This window comes from Vombatus ursinus, unplaced genomic scaffold, assembly GCF_900497805.2.
Source record: "Vombatus ursinus unplaced genomic scaffold, bare-nosed wombat genome assembly UNPS02014848.1, whole genome shotgun sequence".
NCBI classification, from domain to species: Eukaryota; Metazoa; Chordata; class Mammalia; order Diprotodontia; family Vombatidae; genus Vombatus; species Vombatus ursinus.
In genome coordinates this window covers 8,698,811-8,721,699 of record NW_020954626.1, presented here as the reverse complement: position 1 = coordinate 8,721,699, position 22,889 = coordinate 8,698,811, and the positions used below count along the sequence as shown (strand labels likewise).

At 35.2% G+C, this 22,889-nt stretch overlaps 1 protein-coding gene across 5 annotated transcripts in view; it reads right to left on the bottom strand.

Moving 5' to 3' along the window:
* Window positions 1–22,889, bottom strand: part of TCF12 (transcription factor 12) — a 408,834-nt gene that overhangs the window by 36,003 nt on the left and 349,942 nt on the right. For 4 of the 5 annotated variants that reach the window (XM_027840786.1, XM_027840782.1, XM_027840781.1 and 1 more), the window contains 4 exons: window positions 8,003–8,108; window positions 6,728–6,867; window positions 6,289–6,433; window positions 5,893–5,957 (listed from right to left, as the gene is read on the bottom strand). In XM_027840786.1, the coding sequence (XP_027696587.1) occupies window positions 5,893–5,957; window positions 6,289–6,433; window positions 6,728–6,867; window positions 8,003–8,108 (456 nt within the window). Of the gene's footprint in view, window positions 1–5,892; window positions 5,958–6,288; window positions 6,434–6,727; window positions 6,868–8,002; window positions 8,109–21,898; window positions 22,062–22,889 lie in introns of those variants that run through there. The other variant, XM_027840785.1, reaches the window with a different exon arrangement.

Here is a 22,889-nt window from a genome sequence, read left to right as displayed (position 1 = left end):
TGAATGTCTTCGAGTGAACAACTCTTTGTGGTTTTAAAGTTGTTCCCAATAGGAAGGCCTCAGTTTTGAATGATGTCACCCTCAATGCTTCTACTAAAATATTAAGCCCTAGAAGATTCAATTTTGGACCTGGTATGTTGTCTAAAGGTGGAGGAGGGGAGAGTCCTCAAACTAATCAACACAGGTTTAAGATAATACAATTTTCTCTAAAGAAATGCATACTCATTAATTTCACAAGCCACTACTAACAAACCTGAAGATTTCTGTAGAAAACAAAACATGGTGTGACTTTCAAACAGTCTATAAAAGTACATCTAATTCAATTAAAAGGCACCAAATTTTTATAAGATGCTACTAAATTGTCATTACAACGACCCAGTTTTAAAAGATCATTACCAAATGATTAAAAACTAAAAACTGGAAAGTCAAGTTGGAGAGCACGTAAAGAGCAGGAGCTCAGATGACTAAGGAAAATTGGCAATGAATGGGGAGGTTGAAGTTTTCTCCATGGTCACTATTACTATTCCATTGTTGCCTAGAATTAACTTCAAGTTGTTGCCCTCTGAGAGTTATTGGGTGACATCTGTGAAAATGAACTGGTGGTCACACTCTAATTCCTAGTGGCTTTTGTACATATGTGATCTAGTTCAACTATGCAAATCAACATAGGTTTATGGTTTAAGTGAAATCAGACAAAGCTTTAAAGAAAGGTGAATGTCAACTAACATTTCTTTGTCTCTGATGCCTTTCTTTGTATCCCCGGTGCCAGGCATATGGTAGGCACTTAAAAAATGCTTACTGCTTGATGCTTACTTTTATAAAATGTCACTAGGATCTTAGGATCCAAAACTGTTTTTAGGATTTTTGAAGCCATGTGAATGGCTGATTTGGTGGCATGCCAATTGAATGATGCAAGAGAAAAACTTGAGGTCCACTTAATTCTGCCACTGTTAAAAATCTGACCAACTTACTAAGCTTTTAATGTGCTTATGTGTAAAATGGATCAATAACAATCGTCCTCTTCATTTCAAAACCCCCTTAAAGAGATGTTGCAAAAAAAAACAAATAAAAAACAAAAAACCCAAAACAACAACACCAACAACAATTACAACAGCAACCACAACAAAATCCCAAACAAAAAAAACAAAACAAAACCCAGTACTGCCTATAAAGTTACTTAAGTACTGGGGTAAAAAGGTAGCTGGGTGGAAGTTGGTACTGAGCTTCAACCCTTGGACTCATCTAAATCCAACCTATGTGATATGTTAGACAAATACATTAGATTGCTGCTATAGCACACTTTGATAAAAAATATAATTCACCATACAGTGATTTGGTCATGTAAGCCATACAGTTAGGAGTTAATTGAAAAACCATAAGGACTGTGGAATAAGACCATTTAAAGGCAAGTTCCATGGTATAAACCTTGACAACAGTGTTAGAGTGAGGCTTGACTATATTCAGGAATTGTTCCTAACACATTAAGCTGCCAATATCACTCTATTTGGCAGATATGGGCCTTCAAGGGTGGAAGTGGACTGTCAACCCTCAATTTCCTTGATTTCCTCTCTACTGCAACCAAATGATTCCCTAAGCATGTCAATAGCTGGTGACAGCTCCTTTATCTCAAAGAAGGAAGAGGTTACACTTCAGAGGAACAGGCAAAACTGAGAGTGACAACGAGGATTACTACCTTTCAATGACTGAGCAAAACTGTTTCTCTGCTCTATGCAAAGTATGTGTTAACTCCCCCCCCCCTTTTTTTAAATAACTGCATTCACAGAAGAGGAAAAGGGTAACACAAATTTATCATTAGGGAGGGAGAAAGCATTTGTGCTGTGTTTGTAACCTGGCTTATCCATTTCCACAACAAAAGCCTTCCCCCCAATCATCATCTTCTTTGCCACCCCTCCACCCCAAGACTGAGGTGATGATACATACAGGTTTATTAGCAATGTGTTTCTTGAGTTTACAGACAACTTGGCAAGATGCATATTACCTTCTTTTGTTCCATGTTGTTTCTATAAATGTACAGAAATAAACTTGTATGCGACTATAATGACACAATATGTAAAACAAGCATGCTTACTCTAAAACCCTACAGATCATTTGCTTAAACTTTGGCTCTACACACCATACTCTGCTATCACCATATCAGACAAAGATTTTCCAAGTTTTTAAAACTTGTGTTACTTTGAAAAACTCAACACACACAATGCTTCATTTGGAATACAGCATTCATCCAATTTGACTAAATCAACAATACATTTTCTGTTGGAATCTCTGGTCTTAAAGAGATCTCACAGTGGAGTTAAATGAAAAGGGGAAAAAAAGTCATGCACTTTAAAAATGGGGGTGAGGGAGGAAAAAAGTCATTTAGAAACCAGGGCGTAAACACAAAGTAAGAGCTCATTCTGCATGCAATCCATGGTTGCTGTACTGTTAAATGACCAATGATGAATAACTCTGATACCTTCTGCCAGGCTTAAACGGTAACATGACTCATTTTACTGCAACAAATGAGACTCCTCCTCCTATCAGTCATGGTCCATTCCAATCAGCAGGGTGCCAATAAGCCAGGGTCTAATGAAAAGGGCCTTAGACAAAAAGGACACAATGGAGAGCCCACAGAGCCAAACCTCCGAGCTGTTAGCCCAATTTTTTAAACACTACAGTGCACATTTCAGTTAATCTTTGTTATGCTAATATTATTGAGTCAAAGGCAACAAAGAAACTTATTTCATGAATTACTTTTAAAAGTCAACTTCCCTGAATTTTCTTTTCTTTTGTTAGGGACTACTGGCCATTTAACCATCAAGATCACAAAAAACACATTTATTCTTGCTCTGAGGTAGGAATCAAAACATAAATTATCACAAAGAGGTCTGATATAATCAACAAAGTTAAACAGTCCTCCTGTTTGATCTCCTCTAAATTAAAGACCAAGTGTTTTGATTTGGTATTAGGCACTGAAATAAACCAGATGTTTCTTCCTCCATATAACCCTCCATGGGCACAATCTTAAAGGGTTATTGTCTGGCAAATGTTCAGGGAAACACATTAGAAATGGCACGAATACCCAGATTTTCTTTTCTTTCTATCTACACTAGTTCATTATCAAAACTAATGCATAATCCACAGGGCTTTGGGAACTTTGTGTAAATACTTTCATGTACAATTCTCTTTCTTGCTACCCTGAGATTAAGACCACAATTATCCTGGCTTAAACCTAAAATAAAAGAACCTTTGCAAATGTATTATCTGGCCTTACATGTTTAATCACAGAGTATTCTGCATGCGCTTTAATACCTAAACTGAAGAACAAAGGTTGTACCCTCTGATGTTTCACACATGAAAGGCCTTTCTAAGATGAAAATCAACAGACAATTTGGGAACTAGAAATGATTTTTAACAATAGCATGGGAGTTTCTATGTTTAAAATCACATATTCCTCTTAAATATTTAAAAATCTGAAGAATTCAAAATTTTGAGATGATGTCCTTATGAACCTACTACATTCACTTTTTCCAAATAAAGTGTAATACTCAAGATGGAAATTTTGAAATGTGTGTTATCAGATTCTCCACTGTAACAATCATTAAATTTCTTCTCCCCATCCTTCACATACTTAACTATCTACTCACACTCTCCCTTGACAATTTAATGTTTTATTTTTTAGAACATATCTATTTGCTGTAAAAGTAAGTCTGTAGTGGGGGTTGGGAAAGAATGTGTTCTTGGGGTGGGGGGACTGGAGAGGGAGGGCAGCAGATGGATTGAAGCAAGGGATTTGAAGTGTGCAGACTATGGCATGCGGTGATAGAGCAGATGGAATGCATCACCATCAGCTATGACAGAAATGATTTATGGAATGACCTGGCTGCTCCTGCCAAGCAACAACATAGGATGACAGAGCTAAGTTTCCATGACAACCAAAGCCCACCCACTAACTAGATTAAACATTTCTTCCCTGGCTTCCACTCACAGTAAATTTGGAATTCTTTCCAAATGCCAACCTGGTATGGCTAGTGTGCTAGTCATAATAAGGGAAAGTACTCAAGGACCTAGAGGTACCTGAAAATGCACTTAGAGGACCACTGAGGATGCCAGAAACTTTTTCCTGCTTACAAGTCAAGATTTCTGCAGAGAATTTAAATGGACTCTGAAACTTTATATTCCCTAGTTATATATCCCTACCTGATAGTGCTATTGTGTGGTTCAAGTGAGATAATGTATGTGGAAGTAGTTTGGAAAGTACAGAGTTCTCTACTAAGTTTGCAATATTATGTGAAGATACATTTTAATTGATATCGTGTTTTTAAGTCATCTACATTTCCCAAAATATTCTTTTCAGAGAGCTATTCTTTACAACAAGCAATACAGCATTTAAAAAAGCCTGAAGAAGCTCACAAATTCAATTCTTATTGGTCCTGCTGCGTCTGAAATACTTGCTACCAGATGCCACTTCCTCTAAGTACCTCACCCACTTCAGAAGGAACCTATAAGTTAATAAAACGTAGCAGGAACAGTTCTCAAAAATCTCAATTTACTAGGAAGTGGAAATTTAAGGATACAGCTATTAGAGTTTGGCTTTGTCTTGCTTTCACAACTCTGAGTACAGAGACTCTATACATGTGGCTTATCTCTATAAAATACTAGTGGTGGCTTTTCAATCAGTCCTAGTAAGAAATACCCAACCTCCTAAGTGGACATCAACAGATCCACTTGGCATCAGGAGAACTGGTGTCAGAAAGAAGTCAAGTCTATAAGATCTGTAAGAGTATATTTGCCAGAAAAAGAAGGAAATGAGAACAGGAAGCAGCCTGGGAAGAATGTTCTGAGCTGGGTAAAAGAATTGAGTTAAGGCTCCTTGTGGGTTAGTGATGACTGCCTTGCCTTCCAATTGGCAGTGAGAAAAGGGAGGATTTCATGTTGATTGTCTATTAATCAGACACTAAAACATAATCAGTGCTTTATTATTAATATGCTGATAACAGTATGATGTAAAGTAGTTCTCCTAGATAATACTATGGTAATTTTATTATAAATTTCCCAAAACATGGTTTTATTCATTTTAGCATCAATTCTTGAAACGAACTTGGCATCTGCAATGTTGTTCTCTCATTTCCTTATCTCCTGAATGGATCAACTGCAGCTGAAATGATAAACAGTCTTTCTGTTGTTGGTTTTTCCCTTTCTTTTATATGCAAAATACTTTTGCCTTTTAAAATAAATTCCTTATAAATCCATTTTATTCTTTGGATCTGAAGGGAGTAGCTGGGTTGCCCTTCTTGGTTCCATTCGACCTATTTTAATGGGTCACTGAGCATGTATTTTAAACCTTTATGAATGAGCTGATCCACTAATCTTTGTTATTTGTGCCTTGGATGCAAAATGTCCAAATTCATTCTCCATCTACTTACAGCTGATCCACATATAAAGGAGAAAAATGTTTCAAATGAAGTCAGAAGGCTAATTCTCACGAAGAAAAATAAAAACAACTTGCTTTATCCAATACATACAATATAATGTATGTATGTATGTATATACACCTATGTGTATATATATATGCATCTATGTGTGTACATATATGTATATATGAGTGTACATATGCATATAGAAAGAGAGAAATGAGGAAGAGAAGAAGAAGAAAAGGAGAGAAGACAGAGAGAAAGAGAGAGAGAACTTTTGAATAATTTAAGTTTACATGTCAACTGTAGACTCAGTTTGGTGATTAACAAAGAGTTGTATAATTGTAATGTGGAAATTATAATATGGAATTCTAGAGACTAAGGACCACATTTTATGTATGATACATAATAGCCCAGAAAAGACCCCCCTCCCCAAACCCAATGACCTCTAATCACTACTGAATACAGTGTTAATACTCACAGATGCCAAAGCCTTGCCAAGTGCATCACCTGTCTGTGAACTTCCAGCAGCATTCCCTCTGGTTCCTGGACATCATGAGTAGGAAAATGAACCAAGAGTTTACTTTCAGACTATGAAGTAAGTTTACATGCCTCTGACATTTATAAACAAGTATATCTCGCAGTTATTTCAGAGGTATGCTATTTAGTAATTAATTCTACATCTGTCACACTAATACAACAAACATTCTGTCTGTGGTATATTTAATATGGTGATTCTATAGGTTCCTTTGAGCCATGTTGGGCTGATAAATGAAAATCTTTAAAAAATCCTCACTTAAAAAAATAAAAAGACATAGAGGATCACAGATAATCCAAAAATTAGATTCTAATGATATTTGAACCTTAAAATGCTCACCTAAAATGTTATCTGATCCATTGATGGGAGGAGTGTGTGAGGCAGCAACATAAGGTGAACTGCTGGTACTGCCTCGATGGAAGCTAGACATTGGAGGAAGACTTGCATTTATATCTGTTGGTGAGACTGAATGTGGAGGATAACTCTAGAAAAAAGGGGAAAAAGACAAGATCTCATCAGCTACACTTCCTGAATAAACATGCACACATGGTTAAACAACGACTGCAATATGTCAGAAAGAGAATGTTGCAAGTTATCAGCCGAGGAACTCCAATTGTGTTAGGGCTGTTTTCTTGCAAGCACAAGTAGAATGCATTAATCAGAGAAGTAGTTCAAATTTGAGTGTTTTGACAGAACCTAATTTTATAATTTTAATCCTAAAAGAAATACAAGTAGAAACAGAATGCTACTGTGCCTTAATTGTGGGTTATAGCCTTACCAAGCGGTCATGTGTATGCAGACTGCCATAACTACTGGATTGTGACATGTGAGAAGTGGAGGTCCCCAGAATTCCACCATAACCAGGCTGGCTCATCCCATTTGATGAACTCCAAAGGTCAGAAGAATTGTGGGTCCCATCTAGAAAGAAGAGAGAAACAAAAATTTCTTCTTAGCAAAGAAATTGAACTTATTTCTACCTTAATGATTATATAAAAATGTTTTCTCTCTAGATTTCCCCTCACTCTTATCGTGCCAGTAATAAGACTCCATCTAGCTTTTCTTTCTTCACGTTGCATTGCTATATTTAAAAAGAAGAAATTAGTCTTAACAGTTGAAATACAATCTGGCAGCTGAGGAAATACCAAGTACTTAAACTAATTACAAAAACCTTTAGAAAGTCCAAATTCATATCAAGAAAAATGATAAAACTCCAAACTACAGGAGGGGAAGTTTGATGCTTGTAAGCCTGGTTAAGTGGCACTCACCATAAATATAAAATGTAAAAACTTCTTAATCCATAATAGGCAATTTATATTATCTAAAACATTTTAACATAGTGAAATAAGTTTTTCAAGAAGACTTAAATAACTGATAATTACTATATTATATTCAGCCTCTAACCAAAATGTGTCAGTAGTGACTTCACTCACCAATATAAAAGTCAAATAACTCCGTATATAGGAATTTATTGCTCACGTGTAGTATGTGCTTTCCATAGTCCAAAACCACATCAGACCAAGTAAAATTATTTGCTAGACATGAAGTAAAGGCAACACAATCCTTTTTCTCTTTTACAAAGTTTTACCCTGTTCTCCCCTCTTCGTACCACATTTATGTTAGTAATTCTAGGTGTGACACAACTCTAAATCCTTCATGTAAAGGGTAATTAAAAATTGAACCAGTTGTCAATAAAAGCTGTCCATTCAGGTTTCAGAATGATCAAGAATTCCTTTCCTCATTTTTCTCAATTACTCCAATGTGCTATTTTGAAGCCCCTTACAAATCTAAGACTGGATGATTGCCCATCTGGTCTACTGGGTAATCCACCTAAATTGAAGTCAGCAATTAACGTCACTGGAAAAACTTTAAATCAAAGGATAGTTTATTTCACTCAGAAACACCTAGATAATTTATATCAAACTTCCTGCATGGTCACATAGCAACCACTCTTTTCTTGAAACTTTATGACCAAAAGTGTCAGTTAATGTGCGGAAGATAACCACAGTAGAATGTACTGAGGTTTTTTGTTTGTTTGTTTTTAAATAGTACTTACCTTGCATAAAGAAAGTGCTAGCAAACATACTGGTTGGTGGTTTGGGAGATGGGTAACTAGGAGATTCTCGGTTGAAATCATCCGAATTCGGGGATGGTGCATATACCTTAAAATTAAATACCAACAGAATTTAAAAAACGAATAAATACTCTCTGGATATCATTTAGATAAAGCTGAATTGAGGACTCAAAAAAAGAGCCCCAAACCACACAAAATATGTACATAAGTCCAGGCAAATAATGCTTAATTCGGTCACTGTCTGAATGTTTGTTTTCAGCAAACTGCCAGAGCAGAACACCATGAGCATCCCCATAACATACTTTACTGTGTGCCAATTAAACCAGGTGGTTGGATAAAGGCATAAATGTTGAATTTGCTTACAAAACACAAACCCCACAGTCTTGTGGCACAAAATGCATTAGTATAAAACTCTCACTAAATATGGCCCAAAAGATAAACTGGATTCATAAAATTCAAACTCCTGATGTAAACATTAAAATACCAAACAATCACAATTTAATTAAACTACATAAAATGTGAATGACCCATGTAAATACTGAGAATTAAATACCTAGGGCATCGTGCAATTCACTCAGATTTTTCCTTAACTTGATGGGGTTGCCATAAAAAGAAAGTACAGTCTATATCCTGCTGTGGGATTTTAAAGCTTCAATATCAAATAATCTTTCAAATCTGACACTGCTTAACAAACAAAACAAACAAACAAACAAACAAAAACCCAACAGCTCATTTTGATTTGTCGGTGGAGGACCAATTTCCCTTGGTAAACCTTTGCTTCAGATAAGCACAGTATGAACATTTTGAACTGGCAAGTGACCAACATTCTCATCACTTTGGAAACTATTTAGGCAGCCAAATAACCTTAATAATCAAACTATCCTTATGGCAGCTGCTGAAATCAAACAGGGAAAACAAATAAATCCTTAAAAAAAATTTATATTATGTATGGACTACACATGAACCAGGAAAAAGGTGAGATGTTCCTAAGAGGGTTACCAATAAGACAAGGAGATGATTTGTAAGGAGCAGGGGAAATTATTTCATTGACAAGTATTATTTTGGTAACAATAGATTAAATTAAATTTTAATGCAACATGAAGGACCCACATTCATTTCAGCAGGACAATTTTCACAGGATCAGAGATTTAGAGCTATAAAGTACATTATGTACAAGATTGTTAATAAAAAACTGACATGCCAAAATATTGTGGGAGTACAACATTAACACAGGACCTAAAATGGTTAAAAAAAAATTAAATAAACCAAGCAGAAATCTTTTAATGCACAATATCTAAAGGGGCTACAGAGGTCTCCAGCCTCCAGACTAGTATATGAAATTATAAAGTAAGTATAAAAATATCTCTGGCAATTTAAATGTAGTTTCTTTGTAAAGCAAGTAGAAAGTATAGCTTCAAGTACTCCTGAAGTTCAAACCTTTTGGGTCCATGACTTGTAGGTCTTCTCCCCAAACTATCCTCTTAGTGGGTATCCCAAAAATCTTGGTGCACTTTTTAAGCTTTAATAAGCTTATATAGAGAATGACTTTTTAAAAAATTGTGCTAAGAACTAAAAGTACATTTTCACTTTCCTGGTGGCATTGAAAGATTGGATATGGTCATGTTATTTTTAATGGCTACTCATCATGGCAACTTCCCAAGTTTTAAGAATCCAAAGAGTAAAATGTACACACCTATGGCATGGAAGAAGGCTGAGGTTAAGCTTCTTGCCTGAGAAGATCTATGCTACGCAGGCGTTCCAGGAAGGGAACCTGGGAAGGTTCACTCACTGTACTTCCTTTCCTGGTGTTCAGAGGATGCTTTCCTACTCTAAAGCTTTTTCATAGTGCTGACTGTGCCAGAATGGAAAAACATTACTAATATACTTTTAACATGCAGGTTCAACTTGTGGGCAATTAAGATTCTTCACATCTCTCCTCCTCTAAACTTTATTATAGTTGAGGTGTAAAATGAGTGAAAAATTTAGAAATTAACCAAACTTGTCCAAAATGTACTGACGAAGACTAAAAAAAAAAGACACCGCGTATTTTTATCTCAAATATCTTCTCTTATTATAGGTTGCAAACATACACCTGTTGATTTGGAAGTACGATACACCAAATCCTTAAACTCCATCTGTGGTATATAGTGGAATGAAATGAAAGATTCATGTTTTCATAATTATGGAGAAACTTCATTTTTGTAGTTTTAAGTTTCACATGTGGGGAAAAAAAACTCACCAAGTTTGACTAAGTTCAGTAAATTTTCACTTCTTTGCCCTACATGAACAACCTTACTCATACTCAATTTATCAGACTCCATAAATGACATACTCCACTTATCAAATACTAAAATGTTACAATAGTACATAAAAAGGCTAAAATTGGGTTTACTAGTTTACAAGTTTTCTATTGGGCCAAATAAAGCAGCATATGCTATCGAGTTAATGGTTAATCGATCACTGTCATAGAGAATAAGGAAATAAAGCTAAACAGTATTCAGCTGAGATATAGAAATTTGCATAAATTAATATAGAAACCTACATTAAATATCCAGAAGTAAATGAGACTCATTATCAATCAAAGGATCACAAGTTCACAGATTAAGAGCTGGAAGGGACCTTAGAGACCATCAAATCCAAACCCCTCATTTCAAAGATGAAGGAAATTAGGCCCAGAAAGGTTAGGTCACATGCCCAGGGTCACAAAGCCAGTTACAGAAGTAGGATTTGAATTCAGGTCTTTCCAATTCCAAGCCTAGTTCCAAGTACACCATGCATGTAAAAGGTTGTTTTCATTTTCAACTTTTATACCTCTGACATTTTCTATAAAGTCCTCTAAACACAAACTAAACTGAGAAAATCTTTAGGTGATACAAGTCTACCATGTACTAAAAACATCTCTGAGACTTTATCACGATAAAAAATGTTATGAAATAGGTGGTTCTCAAAGAGGTCTCCTCAAACAGTGACAGAGAAGAACTAGCTTGGGCACATAACTCTGTAAAGTTTTTTACTTGTTTTGGTATCTTAACTATAGCTTGCAAAAACATAGCTGCAATGTTAGGAAGCAGCAGCTGTACCCGTCTAGATTTTTCAGATCAAAGAGTTCTTGCGGCAAAACACAACTGATGTGGTCTCAGGGACTTTATTAACTCCAGATGTGGTGAAACAGTCAGCCAATTCCACAAAAAGAGCAAGTCTCTTTCAGTTACAATCAGTACTGCCCACAAATTAAAACCAGGCCTCTTATGTCACCTGATCACCTGCCCATGGATGCCAGTTTTTTTCCCCCCTCTTGGTTAATGACCTAATCATAAGTTCAAATCACAAGTCTGATTTTGTGTTACTACAAACAGAATCTAAAAGAAAAAAAAGAAAGTATGCATGTGTTTGCACATATACCTCTGAGACCAAACTAAACTCTACAATGCAAATTCTGATGGAAACTTAAAAGGGAAATTTTCATGATTTAGAAATACAAAGGATTTCATGAAGTCATCTAGTTGGGTCCAGTTAGTCAAAAAAGAGTTAATAATATATTCTATGTAGTTTATAACCTGTTCTTATATATATATTGTTTCAACTGATCTTCAAAATTATTATATGAGGTAGGTATGACTTGTATTACTTACGCTCATTTCAAAGTTAAGAAAAATTGGGCTCAGAGATTTTAAGTTCACTACAGTGTAATAAACAGAATAGTTATGTACACTCTAACAGCAAGGCACTATAAAGATGACATTGTATCTTCCCTCAAGGAATTCATAATCTAATGATGGAGAAGCACACCCCCCCCCCCCAACCCCCAGTAAGTAAGATACACAAGGGAAACAGATCTAGACAAGAACTGGAGGGAGAGGTCCAGGGAAGACTTGACAAAAGGGAGGAAGGACACTTGAACTAGGTCTTGAAGGAAGACTGCAAAAAAGCAAAAGGATTTTCCAGACATGCACAGAGGTGGGAGAAAGCAGGAGAATAGCTAGTCTAATTTGGCTAGAATCTAGTATGAGTATAAGGTATAAGGATGAAATGAGTCTAGACAGGTAGAATGCAGCTAGATTATAGAGAACTTTAATATTATAAATTCTAAACTTAACACAAAAATAAGAGAGGGAAAGAGAAAGAGAGAGAGAGAGAGATCGGAGAGACAGAGATGAGAGACAGAGATGGAGAGAGAGCATTTCCAGAGACCGAATGGAAAGCAATGATTGCATATAAAAACACTGGTCTTTATTATGTACTGCTTGCTTTATATACACTTATATATACATATACATATACATATATATATATATATTTCAACACATCCTTTTCAAAGCTGTTTTGCTTGTTGTAAAGAACTTTAAAAATTCAAGTGTAAAGTTTGTATGCTATTCCAGTGGGAATGGGGAGCCATTTATGAGCAGGACAGTGACATTATGCATTAGGATTAATATTTTTGTAGCCATGCAAGGAATGGATTGGTGAGAGGAAAGACTGGTGATAGGGAAGCCAGTCAAGAGGCCAATAGAGTAGTCTAGTCAGACGGTGATGAGGAACTTGACTGAGGTTGGAAGGGAGAACACTGATGTGAGAAATAATGTGGAGATAGAATCAGCAGTATTTGGAATATGACAGGTTATGGTGAATGAGGGAGAGAGAAGATAGATGGCTCTGAGGTATAAAACGTGGGTGACTGGAAGGATGATGGTGCCATCAATAGAGACAGAAAGTTCTGATGAGTAACAGGTCTTTGGGGGAGAAGATGATTTTTCTGGCCATCCTAAGTTTACGTTGTCAGTGGTACATCTCAGCAGTAATATGGAAGTGTGGTACTAGAGATTAGGGAAGAGACTGAAGATAGTTATACAGATTTGGGGGCATCTGCATAAAGGTTTTTATTGAAACCATGAAATTGGAAAAGAGAGAAGAGCACCAATGACAGAACCTTGAAGCAGACACATACTCAGGGACAGGGTAATAGAAAAAGACAAGTCACGGAAAGGAAGGAAATGGAAAAGGATAGGTCAGTTAAGTAGGAGGACAAGCAGGAGAAACAATGTCAGAGGAGCTAAGGGAGGAAAGACTACAAGAAGGAAGTGGTCAACTGTAATAAATGCTTCATAAAGGTTAAAGAGGATATAACCTGAGAAAAAGGCTAATGGGTTTGAAAATTAATGGATAATTGGCAACTTGGGAGAGACCAGTTTCAGTTGAATGGTGGGGACAGGAGCCAGACTGCAAAATGTTAAGAAGTGAGTGGGTGAGGAGGAAGCAGGGATATCAAATGTTAATTACTCTTTCTAGAAGTGACATGCCCAATGATCATATATTTAATAAGTGGCAGAGATGAGATGAGAAGCCAGATTCCCAAATATGTGACTTTAATATGGTCTAATGAAAGAGCACTAGATTTGGAGCAAAAAAAATCTTGGTTCAAATCCTAGCTCTGCTACTTTATACTCTATACCTTTGTGAACTCAGGCAAATCTCTTAATTCAACTCAACAAATATTTACAAAGTGCCTACTGTGTACAAGGTACTGAGGAAACAAAGACAAAAATAAAGTGGTCCTTGCCTGCACGGAGCTTACCTTCAATGGAGAGTATTACTAAAATAAGTAAATAAAGAGTATATACAAAGTAATTTCAAAAGACAGAGGGTATTAATAATTAGGTTTGGTTTTTTTTTGAGGAAATCAGGAAAAGTCTTGTGTAGACATAGTATCTATACTGGGCTTGGAGTGAATTCTAGACATTCCATGAAGTGGAGGTAAAGAAGAAGTACATTCCAGACATGGGAGACCAACAACTCATGACTCTGAGCATCAGTTAGACAATGCTTGATATCCCTCTCGACTCCCAACCTAATGATCCAGTAATTCAAAGTTCAACTCTTTAAGCTACCCATCCTACCCTGGCATGTGTTAGATACTCAATTTATTAAGTCAGTCATTTATTAAGTGCCTATTGTTTGCCAAGCCCTGTGCTAAGCACTGAGATACAAAGAATGGCACAAGATAGTTCCTGCCCTTGAGGAACTCAAAATCTAAGGCTGCAGCCACCATTTCAAAACTACTGTTCAAAGAACAAGGATTTAGATTCTCGGTTAGAATAGGACTTTCTTCCTAAAGAGTAAGAATGACTTTGGGAAAAATGTTGGTGGGTGTGTAGATATCTGATGAACTGAACCACAGGGTCAACTCCAGCTTAAGAAAGAGGACGAGGCTGGACATCTGACAAATCCCTCTCCTGGGTTTAGCCAAAGAGAACATACCCACAAAAATATCCTAACGGGGGTTTTTCCCAGGCTGCAAGCTGTTATTGCTCCAGGAAGGATACTGTAATTCCAGGCTGAATATTCACAGTTATTCTCTGCAATGATTACACAATTATCCATGGAATGAGTCAGTTCATGCAGCCAATTTGAACCATTTTGGCAAAGACCAATATATTTTCTCCCTGAAGTTTCCAGCTTGACTATGTGGACAGCCTCAGTTTTAATAGATAGGTGGACCACTTCACTCTGCTTTGCTTTGGTGACACTGCCATACTCTGCTCCTGGTTTCAAAGCATTTTGGCCTATATGTATGATAATCCTTTCATAAGTGCTATGGAAAGAAAGATCCAAAGACCTAGAGGCCCCTGCCTAAAAGGGCAAACATTTTTTGCTAGTTACCTACATGGGCAGCCAGTTCTACATAAGGCAAGATACTGACATCTTAATTTCCAAAAGCACTCATACCTAAATCTAATGGCTGTGAGGGGTTTCTCCAATTAATGGGAAATGAATAGAGAAATTTGTCTTACTAATCACAGGTGATCATAGGCTTTGAATTGGAAAGGGCCTGAGGGTCCAGCCTCTCATTTTAGAGATGAAGAAACTGAGGCCCAAAAAGGCTAAATCACTTATTCCCAGAAGAGGAAGGGAAGGATGTTTTAGATGACTCAAGATTCCTATGGTTTATTCGAAGTATCCGTCTACTTCCTGCACTCCAGAACTTTTAGGCTGTATATTTTATTTCAGGAAAAACAATGGGATTCCCATAAGCTTTCATGGCCTAAGAAAACAGGAATCAACATCAGACCAGACAACAACACTTTCTGGATAGCTTCACCTGCCTAGAAGAGAGGATGGCTTCCAACTGGCTCTCCATAGATAATTTATCTTTTTTCTGAACATATTGGTTTTATTACACAACTAGTTTCTGAGGTTTTAAAAATATTTTCCTACTCAGAGAGCCTCAGATTTGGAACTGAACCAGGCCCTCAAACAGAATGGCCAGGAACAGCAGGTCTTATCAGTTTCCAAGGTCATTATATAGTGTAATGAATGCGAATTCATTACTATAAGGTGACTATTCCAAATTATCTAAAACCAACCTTGACTTCCAACTCTAGGAAACTCTAGGTGAACTCTGGAATTTTGTGTCTGACACCACATCAATGTAATTTAAAAACCATTATCAAGATATTTAATGCCAATAATATTTTAAAAGTAAACTTCATTGATTATGCTCCGGAAGCCCTAAGCATAATCATGATACCTATAGTTTTATATTTTACTCTAAATCATAAAACACTTTTAACTAGTGGAGTAAATCTAACAACAACAATAAAACCTAAACAAAAACAAAAAAACCAAACCAACCAAATCTAAGCCACTAAAAACAAAATCAAATCCTACATAATAAATTAGAATTAAGGCCTGCATTCCATGAATTCAAAACATAAGTCTTAATGTACAATTATGTGCCAACCCTCAAAAACTTAGAAAAACTAGATGCTTTTTCCCACAGTTCACTTTTAAGCCATATCTGAAAATTACTGCCCAAGAACAAAAATTGTAATCAGCTACTTGATCAAATCAATATTTTAAAAAAGTAATTGATTAGTCTATGGAAATTGTATTAGAAATGGCTATATATGTATATACACACATAAAATAAACATATTTCTATTGCTGATTGAAGACTGAAAAATTTATCATTTGTATACAGGAATATAACATTCAATCAAGTAAGGAAAATTCCAATTTACTGGTTGTTATCCATATATAAAAGAAGATAAACAGTAGAAGGCATAAATAAATATGAAGTTAATATCATTAATCATAGAGCACAATATTATCAAATACCCAAATAATTTTTGGGGAAAAGGTGCTGTGCAATTTAAAAATTAATATTGATTCTGTAGACATGATTGGATTGAAATTTTAAATTTTAAGAAATCTGGCAAACTTCTTAACTTCAAAAAACTGGTGAGTCCATCCTTTTTCTATTCCCCTTCTTATGCCCCTTCCTTGCCCCCAGCACAAACAAGATATTTTCAACATATAAAAAAAAAGAAACTTAACCCCAGTGAGAACTGTACAATTTTTAACATAATGGAAGAAACAAAAGTCTAAAATAATTTAAAATCTAAGTGAGCATAAAAATGATGACACAATTTAATTTTATCATAAAAAGTCACAATCTACCACTAAAGTCTTTTCAATAAATGCTAGTTTCTTTTTTCTAAACCCAATGGGGGAGAGATTTATTTAGGCGCTTAAAAAATATAGCATCATCAACCTGAGAAACATAAGGGACCATCATGTAAATCCTTCTTAGCATATGGATATTACAAGCTATTATTTTAATATGATAAACACTTTTTATAATATCTACATGAAAAAACTTCATAGAATGTCTGTATAAGTTAATATTAATGTCTTTATTTTGAAATTTTTCTTTTTATAATAATTTTCTATATAAAAGAACAAACATCCTTCCCCAAGAATTTTAAATATACTGTATTTAGCACAAAATCAGACAAAATTTCATTCTTATAAGTGACTATAAAAAGAACTTGGGTTTACTAGGAAGCTAAACAAAATCTGTAATTTTTTCTTGCTATGCCCATATCTCAAACCCTACCTAAGTGATTACTGTAATTATTTTATTGTGAAAAAAATGTCCTTTTAGTCTAAGGCAAGCAGATATTTACTATTAACTTTAATTTTATGGTAATGGCCATAGCTCAACTGCTACAGAATCTATTTTCTTTTATTTCAGTAGTAATCTTAGTTTCCACTCTGAGATTTATAACCTATGGAATTTCTAGGGAACTAGCTTTCAAATACATGTTTACTGAGGTAATATACTGCACAAATCAGTGAGTGTCACTCCTTAGCCACCTACATTTTTAAGAAATATAGATCCACCAATGTAGCACCTGATCCCCTCCTTCATTGTTTTCATGGGCCCATGGAAACGAACATAACCTTCACTCTGAAACATTAATAAAGTACACTGTTGACAACATACCCTCCTAGCAGAGACTGTATGTAGTTCAACACACTGGCAGTTGAACCCAGTTCAGCCAAGAAATGAAAATTCTCTGAGGTTTATGCACTGAAGTCAGTCATACTTTTAGGAAAAGGAAGGGATAAAGAGAGAGGGGGAAGAGGTTGGGACCAAACAAAAAGAAAGAGCCAACGAATGCAAAAGTTTTTGTCATTCAACGTCTTCAGCAGCCTTTCCTTAGAGATTTCTGGATGACCAAGAAACAAAAGGTCAAACCAAGTTTGCCCTAACTTCAAAATGTTACCTTTGACCCTGCTGGGGACAGTATGTGGTTATGGACAAATCTAACTCATTAATTTACTTCTCTCAAGATTAACTAGTCTAATCACTGTAAAATCTGAAGCAAAATTCTACAGGGAAGTAGAAAGAGGTTTATAAAATCATTTCTCCAAATAGTAACACTGGTGTAAAAATGATAAAGGAAATTGTACAAAAGAAAAATCTTGGATATTTTAGGATTAGTTTTTAAGCTACTTGCTCCATATAGTTCTTATGAAAAACAAATTATATGATACAGTATGTGCCAAATTTTTCCTCACCTGAACCAGTTTTCAGAACGATATTAACATCTATATGTGAACAGACTTACTAATGAGTCATCTGCATGAGTATTTAACTGTATGTAAGCAAACAATTTCAAGTTTAGAGTTTTTCTCTTCAAATGCTTCATCTTTAAAGAAAATGGATTAAGAATATTCTTTGAATTTACCACCTTTCAGCTTCTACCTTGTGAAATGGAAACGTTGGCGTTACATACAAAAACACGTTTTAGGCAAAACACTTGGACCTTTCCCCATCTTTTCTTTTTCTATAATTATGAAGCACTTTTAACAGTACTTTGTCAAAGATAGAAGTGGGACAAATAAAGTTTAAACCTTTTCTAGGGAATTTTGTTTACTTAATTACAAAACTGAGCCTTGCCTAGACTGGGAATCTCCTTCCATCCAACATGGCCTACTACTTCTCCCAAGAGCAATGACTTCTTATGTTCTTCCTTGAAACAAACCCAACATTACTGAAGACTACATAAGAAAACAGACAATTCTTTGTACGATATTTCTTTGTATGATATTTAATTTAAAAGCTGAACTGTAACGAAAGGTAGACAAGTTCCTCAGTTTTATGACAAAAGCATGAAATAACTTTTCCTATAAAGTTGAATACTAGCTTTTAACTCAGCTTTAAAGGGTAAAGAAAAAATTTAGAATATAAACTTTTAATTAAAAAAAATCATACTTGGAACTTTAATTCCATCAGGGCTATTAGCTATTTGACACATTTCCATGACTTTAGCAAAACTATTTTTAATCTTTTAAAAATGTAAGAAATATATTTTAGAATGTTGTCTTTTCCATGTCTGTGCTTTTTAAAGTACAGGCTGCCTCCTCAAGCCGGTAACGTTGCCTTCTTACCTCTAGAACGTAAACCTTTACAAAGCTTCCAAGTAAACAGATACTTAAGAAACCCACATAAACACTGACACTTTGTAAAGGTCCTGGGGAAAGGAGAAGCACATGGAATCATAATCTGTCTTCTTGTTCTTTGGAAGATTACTACAATTGGATCATAGTTAACCTTTTCTGTGTTTTTCCTCCACAAGACTAAAATAACCACCTGATGCAATTCAAAAGGCATTGTGTTTCTACTGGACATCCTCTTTGTTCCTCTAACACTTTCTAACTTCTTTAGGTCAAGACCTAAGAAATTAAGGCCTTGTCATCAGATCACAAGCCTGAAACTTACAGTGGGAGAAATTCAGGATTCCCCTTCTCAACAATTTCTTCACTGACGTTTATTCAAATAGCATTTTCTTGACATTAATAAGAGAAAAACAAACACGCATATGGTTCTTTGGAAAGTAGGCTTCTTTCAAACTATCCGTTATCAGTGACATGTTGCTTACCCTTTTAAATCTAAGGAAATGTGTATTTTAGGTACACAAATATTTCAGCTTCTATATTTTTCAGACACACAGTATTTTATGGCTTGATGAAGAAATTATACAAAAGACCAGTTTACTTTATACATAATGAATTACACATCATGATGCAGAACACGGATCCCTTCGAACATCAAGATGAATCAGGTTAATTTTTTAACTTTTGTTTTTCTTTTATGCAGACATATTATTGAACCATGTTACCTATGAAGAATTACATTAGCTACCACACAATCTTACCTAATAAGCCTTGGGAAGGAAGACCTTTTTGGATCAATCTTTATTTGCCTGTGATCTATTCAGTACATTTTTTTTAAAAGCCTAAAAACAAATTTAAGTATATGGGTCTAGCATATTTTCTATAGTTATACTTTAAGAGCAAGGCAGTTTGAAAACATAGGTGCTCCTCCCTTCTTTCTCTCAGATATGTATGCTTTGTAACAGGGAGTCAAAAATAAAACTTAAATGCTTAAAACATACTCTTGTGTGATGATGACCTTATAAGTACAAAATGAAATAAAATAATGAGACATTTTAATTTTGGCATATGGATTTGATTGGCTCATTACATGAAACGATCCACTGGAGAGAGAATTTAACAGATTAAAATTATTGATATAAAAAGTACAGTTTTTTATTTTAAAACTACAGTGGACAGATTCACTCTATTTTTACATACAGTGACATGCTTATATGAAATTAAAATAACTTGATTAAGTATGACTCACTTTCCTTAATCTTTTTTTGGGGGGTAGGAGGTGGGAGGGAGAGAACAAGTTAGTAAGTAACAAGCAACGCCAGGACAGAGGTTCATTTTAAAAAACAAAAATGAAAATAAGGTCAAGATTTAGATGACTAGCATAATTTATCATCTATTTATTCATTCTTCAAGAACATAAAAGTCACCTCTGACCTGTAACAGGCACATGCTATCAATTTTCAGACCATACTCTTCTATGATACCAGCCATGCCATCTACTCTAAGCCTGGAAATACTTAATAAGATCAAAGCTTTTTTTCCCCCCGGCTGTAGAACAAAGAGAAATGTTGTAATAGGGTGAGCTGTGCTCTAGAAAGAATAAAATCAAAACTCAATGCAAGTCATATTCTCATTGCTTTAGGGGTATTATACAGTTAATTTTACTTAAGTCTAATTTTTTTTACATATTCACATAAAAATCTTCAAACAGACTGTTTTCACTTAGGATCAGACATAAAAGAGAAATCATTTCACATTTGAAAGACAGCTGGCAAGGAAATGAAATAGATCAAGTCATTTCACTTATATTGCCCTCCCTCTCCCCTTCCCTACCCTTACTTGGCTTATCTGGGAAGCTTGAATATACACATTTTTTTAAGAATCTGAGGATATTCAGTTTAATTACTATCTGTCAATAAAGCTCAGCAAAAAGTTTGCAAACAAATACAAGCAGAATTCAAGGAGGCCTTAACACGATGCCAATGAAAGAGATCACTGACTAGTGCTCTTTACTCCCCCTCCTCCCAGCTATATGCTACTTGAGAAATTTTTAAGGGAAAGAAAAGTGGCAAACCTATCTCATCATAACTGACTTATGTTTTAAAGACCCACTACCCACACAACCTGAACAGTTATTCAGAATATTATAATTTACAATTTCTTGATAACTTCCAGATACATTAGAATGCAAAAAGCTCACTTCAACAAGACACATTTTAATGACAAGTAATGAAAAAAATATTAAACATCTATCATTCTGTCCAAGACTCCTTTTACTCTTCACTCTATAATAATTTTTACAATATATTCGTCATTTTCCTTTTAAAAACTCCCGAACTACCAAATGCTCACTACGCTTTTTTATAATCAACAAAACTTTCCATGGTTTTGGTATCATTGCAAATGCCATGTAATACTAAGAGCATCGATGAAACCATTCTTGTTTAACTATACTGAAAAAGAAAAATGGATTTAAATAATTCAATCTAAAGGTGTGTCTTTAAGAAATACAACCCCTCTCATTTCCCCAAACTGTGATTTACTTTATGAATCTGTGCAGGGTCAAAATGCTGATTTGATTGGAAGCAGATGGTATCACAGTAAAGTCAGGCTCTGAACCTCAAACTCCAAACAGGAAATACGACCCTCACCGGCTGACTGCTTCCCTAATCATTCCCAGAGATTCATACTTGTTATTTTTATAAATATCCACAATGACTTTCATCTTTTTCTTTCCACTGCAAAAAGCAACCAACAATCCTAAACGTATAATATTTAAAAATCCAGAACAAGATAAATGTACTTTCAAACTTACAGGTAACAAACAGAACAGGCTAAAAAAAAGGTACTCTTAAAATGTTATATAACACATTAATTCAAGTTTATGGTTTATGTGATTTTAAAAATTAAACCAAATCCACAAATATTTATTAAGCTACTCTGAGCAAGGCATCCTTTTAACAAAGTATTCAAAATATAAATAACTAAAAGCAATCTAAGTATATTCGTTCAAAAAGCGATTGTTAAAGAAAACACAAAATTAAGCACATAGATTTTGGTAAGTGACTTAATCTACTGTATTTTCAACTAAGTCAGCCGGTTGGAAACTCCATGGACAAAGAAAAAGACTCTCACCGTTTTCCCATTGTAGTAATACATCAAAGAATTGCTGCCCATTCCAGGCACAGGATATGCACAATACATGTTGATTCTACAAACGTTACTGTCTGCAGTTAAAATACCCTGCTTCTCTCCAAGACATACATCCACCCGGTCAAACAGAGTAAGTCTTCAGTACTATGCATCCACACATGGATCTACTCAAAAGGAACTTATGCAAAGTAGGACTGAACCAAATCACATAGCACAGGGGGAGGGTTATACTGTAACCCCTTTCAAATTCTATCAAATCCCTGCTTCTGTAGAGGATGCCAAAAAGTCAAACCTTTATGCCTAAGAAAAATACCAGTTACTTACTTAAGCCAACTACAGAAAATAGATAGAGGAGTATAGCAATTAATACCCTAAGGAATTATTAACTTTGTCCAAACAAACAGACAACAAAGGAAAACAAATGGATGGCTCCTCGGCGAGTTAATCTGCTTTTTGTTTTAATTAAATTAGAGCACTTGTGGCAGTGGAAACATAGCTTGATGCACCTCCAGCGACACCACCATCTGGCGTGGTCTAAAGTTGCTTCCAACTTTGATAAACACATGATCAAGCAATCAGGAATTGGAAACACTGAATCATGTATAACAAGAAGGACCTCGACAGTTAAGCCTTCTACATAATCACTTCCTGGATGAAGTTCTATCCTGTCCTGCTTAAGTATCCTTAACATGCCACGAACTGGTTTTGAGCTGTAAAAATCATGATGGAAGAATTTAATAAGAATTGTTCATGAAAACTCTTAGTTCCAATATGAATGAATGTAGCTTTATTAATAGATTATGCTAGTGATCAAGATGGAAATGTTATAAATAAATAAAATGTTTATAAGATTACAAAGTGTCAGAATTTGTTGCAAGCACAGTGAGAGGGCATTACAGATTTTGGTCCATTTTATAATATCTAATAATGTTATTAGTCAAAAATAATGAACAAGGTTTTATTTTTTCTTATA